At 31.9% G+C, this 6,000-nt stretch overlaps 1 protein-coding gene across 2 annotated transcripts in view; it reads right to left on the bottom strand.

The window, feature by feature from the left end:
* LOC124362850 (acyl-coenzyme A thioesterase 9, mitochondrial-like) overlaps positions 1-6,000 on the bottom strand; it is a 40,488-nt gene continuing 34,488 nt past the window's right edge. For both annotated transcript variants that reach the window (XM_046817708.1, XM_046817707.1), the window contains exons 10-11: positions 4,551-4,701; positions 1-3,476 (exon numbers count right to left, since the gene is read on the bottom strand). In XM_046817708.1, coding sequence (XP_046673664.1) covers positions 3,409-3,476; positions 4,551-4,701 — 219 coding nt within the window. In that variant the 3' untranslated portion in view covers positions 1-3,408. The remainder of the gene's footprint in view (positions 3,477-4,550; positions 4,702-6,000) is intronic.

The raw sequence follows: 6,000 nt of genomic DNA, 5'->3' as shown, positions 1-6,000 counted from the left end.
TTATTTCAAGAAAACACTTTATTATGAAAAATAATCACAAAACTTAAAATAATGAACAAAAAATTAACATAAACTCACAATAGTATCACGTTTTACAGCACCACAGAAACTCAAAAGCTATATTTTATCACTAATACATTTTGATTATCACATTATCTGATTTTATTTTTTTAATTACTATTTATAATATTTTTTTGAAAGTTATCCATTTTATGACAGGACTAATTAATACAGTTCCTTTCATTACTACCCACAATAATCACTATTAAAATAATCCGAGAGAATCCTAATGAATAGTAATATTATGAAACCTCCAAAACTTTTTACTCAAATATAAACTTATTTTAATGTTTAATTCTAATTACCAGATCTGGTGTTTATAATTGTCCTGAGTGTTCAGATAATGAACTTTGATGGGGTGTTCAGGATTATGTTTGGGTTCTGTAGCAAGTGAAGGGAGATCTGTTAGCAATGCCTCAATTCCTTAACTGGTTTGGCAAAAAGGTTGGTTGTTTAATCCAGGTCACTTAAATTTTTATTTTTTTTGTCGTATGTCAAACTATTAATTAACATACACATCTTTCCTTAAAATGCCATTTTTTATTTACAGAACTAAGTTGCACGTTTTGTGCCACTATCAAATGTTCTGAACCAAGTCTCATCTTTATTTTTTGTGGTGTCTGATCTACATGTTTATTGCAGAAAACACTATATTAGTTAAAACGTTTATTGGTTAGTCTGCATGTTTGTCAGAATGCAATACTTGCTGTAATTAGTCACAATTAAATTCGAATCATTTTTATGATTGATTTGTGTATGTTTGTTTTGTATTTCCATACAAAACTTCTACCTTAGCAACAAACTGTCATTTACTTAGTGTCATAATATTACTATTTAACTAAATGCTATTGAAATTTTTTTTTTCAAAATATCTGACAAAATATAAAACTATGTCATTAATAAAAATTTTAAACCATTGGTGCCTTGACTTCTCAGGATAAATGCAACCAAAATTCAAATTATAAGGGATTTATTAATTTTTAATTTCTGGTACGTTTTAGCCAATTTAACAGACTACATGCGCTACATTTGTCAAGGAACTGAATTATTATGTAAATAAACATTTTAGTAAACAAAGTATTTTTTTGTATTTTTGAAGCACATTATTAGTATAGTAATTAATTTACTTATACCCCTATTTTAAAATTATAGATGATTTTCTATGTGGGACATAGATTTCACTTAACATTATTTTTAGACAAATAACATTGTGTTATTGTAGAAAGTTTCTAGATTAACTTAATATATGTTAACTTATACTTAACTGAATTAGTTTTCACTTATCACAAAACTCAGAGAATACTTGTAACTTAATAATCCTGCTACAGATTAGTAAGAGAAAATGATCATTATATTTTGTTTAAAAAATTGTTACTGATGATGGATGATAAGAAAAAAAAAACAGAATTGCAGACATTTGTCATTGTTACAAAAATATATCACACTACCTTTCAGGGATTGAAATCTATTCTCTTACTTGGGCATAAGAAAAACTACCACAACCAAATTAACTACAAATCTTACACAATACATGTACTGTCTGCATAATAATAAAAATTGTGACCACAGTAACACCTTGAGCATCATAATTTGCCATGACTCAACATGCCATGACTAACACTGTTTGATTTATAGCCATTTTGGAATGCTTTTAGTGTATTTCTTGTGGCATTTTGGAGAATTTTAACTTTTAAAAATGTCCTCAGTATTTATATTACACATATCAACAATTAAATTAGGTTTATTGTGAAATTTCTTTTGAGTTATTGTGTTTAATGGTATGAAGTTAATTTTTCTGAACATCCTTTTCAAGAATTGGCTATTCTCATTTTGCTATAAGGGGGTTTAATTACTGTAGTTACTTTTTTATGCTTTTGAGCTTAATATGTGTAAATAGGCATAAAACAACATAACTGTTGACATTCCTCTCAACAAAACATATCCAGTCCAAGAAAACATTTACTGTACAATTTACAAACATTCATCCATAGGCTTAGTCTAATAAAAAGCACAGATTTCTTTTGTATGAGAGTAGTTTTTTTTTCAACCTCTGATCTCACGCCATAGTGGCTAGACAACAAGTGGCAGGTCAGCGGTGTATGCAGTCGTTACCACGCATCTTACTCACTATGACATTAGTCACTGCCAAGTTCAATTAGCCAGTTGTGCCAAGCTACAGTGGCATAAACATGGTCGCCTCTATTGATTCACCCACCAAATTTTAACTGAGGAGTGTTATTCGTTTCCTGGAAGCAGAAGCGTACAGCCAGAAATCCATTGGAGAATGTGCCGTGTTTATAGAGAAAACATTATGAGTGATGGTGTAGTTCGTGAATGGTGTAATTCGTGAATGGTGTCTAAAAGTTTAAATATGTGCAAACTGACATGCACAGTGAAGGAGGTCAAGGAAAAGTCAGTTGCTACAGGCCTTGTTGAACGATGACAAAGTGCTCAGAGAAAACGGCTTTCAGAATAAGTGCTTTATCTCTAGAATTTTTGAAGTATCAAGATCTTCTCTTCAATGTAATTTTACAGAATTTAGACTAAAATAATATTTGTGTTCGCTAGGTGTCCAAGATGTCAAAACTTTCAACTACTGAGGAACATCAAGACAAGGTCATGACTCATTTAAATTTACTGGCGGCAGGATAAAATTTTATGAACAGGATATTGGAAGACTTATCCACAGGTATGACAAATGCCTCAATCTTCAAGATGATTATGTTGAGAAGTACATACATAAGTGTACATACAGTGTGATAAAAGAAATAATATTGTTTTTTAATCACTTGACTTTTTTATGGCTCATCAAAGGTTGAAAAAAAACTGCCCTTGTATTTCTTATGAATTGATGCTCTCAGAACACAAAAAGTTAAACATTATTTATACATGCCACCTAACTCAGCTAAACAAACTTTTAAGCTCTCCGATTCGGTTTTGACTAAACAACAGAGCAATATACAAATTAGGTGTAGCTGAAATATTATTTATTACTAAATGATTTCAAGATAAATAGTCTTAAAATAAGATACACCTGTTTGTCATGAGTTTTCAAGGACCAAGTATTAAATAAGCAATTACAGTGTGTTCTATAGAACACCTAACCTGCTTCTCCTTATAAAATAAATACAAGCATTTTTTTTTTTTTAATTCAAGTAGAAGCATTAACAATCAATGACCTGATCTTTCTCAAATATTCCCTGGACTGGCAAGAGTGGGTTCAGTAAGTTTGAATGTTAAAATATTAGTTATGTTCTCTCAGAACAGGAAAGGAAACTTTAGTTAGTAAAGCTCTTGACTCGCGTGTAGATAATACTGAAATTCCAAATTAAAGCAGCCAGTAGCACATTAACTTGAAGATTTAAGTCCCATAACTTCCTGGAAATGGCGGCGTCCATCAATGTACATCATTGCCTCTGCAAAAATAATTAACAATATATTAGTCAACATTTATTTTTACTCGCTATAATTTTCACTTTCTAATAGATTAACATTTCTTAATAATTTTTTGTTAGTTATAACTAATTCACATGATAATTCAGCTTGTTATGATTATTCGCAACCTAGACAGGAACGCATGGTAGTTTTGTAGAACCTGAACATACACATCCTGTCTGCACCCACTCCCCACCATTTCGTTCCACTCAGCTCCAAGAATGTTGAGCCACTTCAAACATTTTGCCTTTGTTTCTGAGGTGTAACACCAAAGTTAAACGGGTATCAAAAGTAAGACCCAGAACTTGAATATTCTCACAAGTAGTAATGTTCTGTCCCATAAGGATCAGGGTGAGTGTTGGTCTCTATTATGAAGTCAAGAGAAAACTAAGCACTTTGTCTTTGACGAAGAATAAAAAAAATGACTGCGCTCTACTGCTGAAGTATATTTGTAATCAGCTGGAGAGCCTGTTCTGACATAGCAAACTTTTCTTTGCCAAGAAGAAAATGGCAGTCATCTAAAATGACCAGAATAACATAGTTGTTTTGTTAAATAATGTTGAATTGCAACTTTATTATTCAGTTATGTTGAATCAAGGTTCTAATCCGGTGTATGAATTATGGTCCAGTGCAGATCCAATTTATCTCGAAATTCAAGGATCTCATCTCACCATCCCTACTTAACATAGAAATAATCTTGTCAACTACAAGTTGTACAGTTCCTTTAAAATATCTTTTTAGAAAAACATTCTTTCTATATTTGGTTTTTCCACATGATTATTCCATCAATGCACTAAAACATAAGTTGTTAAAGTCTGAACTTCACATTCAGATCAGAATAAATGCATGTAAACAATACTCACCATTGTAGTATCACTAGATAAAGGAATACAACATTTTCCAATATATAATTTTTTATTTTGTGCAAGACCTTTCTGAATCAAAGATTCCATCATCAGGCACTTCACTTCCATCATCATGAATTCCTTTATCTAGTGATACTACAATAAACCGTTTTTCCAATGCTCCAAGATTCTACATTCTACAATACTCACCATGATAAGTGTTAGGCATAACTTTAGTAGCATAATCTGGAGCCTCATAAGTGTAATGGAACACATTGGTTGTTACTTGCTGTCCTGAGAATGGGCTAGTTACTTCAGCATGCACTATGATCTGCATATAGTTTTCTTCAGTGTATATCACCTAGAACACAAAATGAACAAAGCGTAATAAATTATCAAACTATTTCCATTTTATATGGTAAAACTAGGACCATTAATTAGTTCATATAACGTGAGCAACTAACAAGAACACACAAAAACCATTGTTCCATACTTAATGACATAATTTTACAAATGAGGTATGTTCAAAAGTAACGGGAATTTTATTATTTGTTATATTTATTTATTTGTATATGTTAATGTTGTCACCTTCAATAGTAAACATTAGATATTATGCACTTTTTCCAGGGCTTCTTCAAACACTTCTCAAACTCGATCTCTGGGATAGCCTTTAGCTCTTTCAGCGATGTACTTTTAATGTCATCTATGCTTCAATGACCCTTTAAGGTTCTTTTTATTTTTTTAAGTAAAAAAGTTATACAGAGCCATATATCTGGAGAATATGGAGGCTTGATTATTGTTACAGTATTATTTTTAGCCAAAAACTCATGCATAAGCAATGAAGTTAGCAGGTGCATTGTCTTTGTGCAAAAAATCCGTTAATTGTTTTGCGACAAATCCAGGTGATTTTACGGATTGCCTCACACAAATGGTGTTGGGCTTGCATTTAGTACTCCTTATTATCCGTTTGATCTAGTGGAAAGAATTCATAATGCAGTATGCCATTAAAATCGAATAACAGTGAGCTGTTCACTGTGTTCTTCTGTCACTTTTCAAATGTCATTTTTTTTGGTGTTTGCAATCCAGAATGCCTCCACTGGGATGAACCATAGTTCCAACGTCATATTCGTAAACCCCTGTTTGTCCCTTATTATAATGCTTCAGTAATTCTGCATCGTCATTGACTTAATTTAGTGACTCATGAGCAACTTATAGCAATTTCAGTCTTTGTCACATTAGAAAACTTCAAATATGGAGTATTTGTTGAAAGCGATTAGATTTTGCTTTCACTTTGTTAAAAGTGTTTCTGAGATACTTGTCATGTTTAAGAAAGCTTAAAAGACTATGCCCTGTTGAAGGCTCAGATTTTCATATGATTCAGTGAGTTCAAGAAAGGACAGGAGATAGTTTAAGACGTGAAGTGATCTGAACACCTCTCAACATCTACTTTGGACAAAAATGCAGCTAGTGTAAAAAATCCGCTAGACTATGATTGTTTTTTAAGTTTACGATTATTTGCTAATACCTGAACATGTGCAAGGCGCTGGTATACAAAATTGTTTCTGAAAATGTCTGATGAGTGATAAACGACACTAATGAGTTGCCTCAAGTTACCTGTGAGATGTTGGAGCAGTTAGAAAGTGAACTGGACTTTTTAGAT

Source organism: Homalodisca vitripennis, chromosome 5 (genome assembly GCF_021130785.1).
Source record: "Homalodisca vitripennis isolate AUS2020 chromosome 5, UT_GWSS_2.1, whole genome shotgun sequence".
Classification (NCBI taxonomy): domain Eukaryota; kingdom Metazoa; phylum Arthropoda; class Insecta; order Hemiptera; family Cicadellidae; genus Homalodisca; species Homalodisca vitripennis.
Note: the sequence above shows the minus strand (reverse complement) of the source record. Positions and strands in the feature narration are given on the sequence as shown.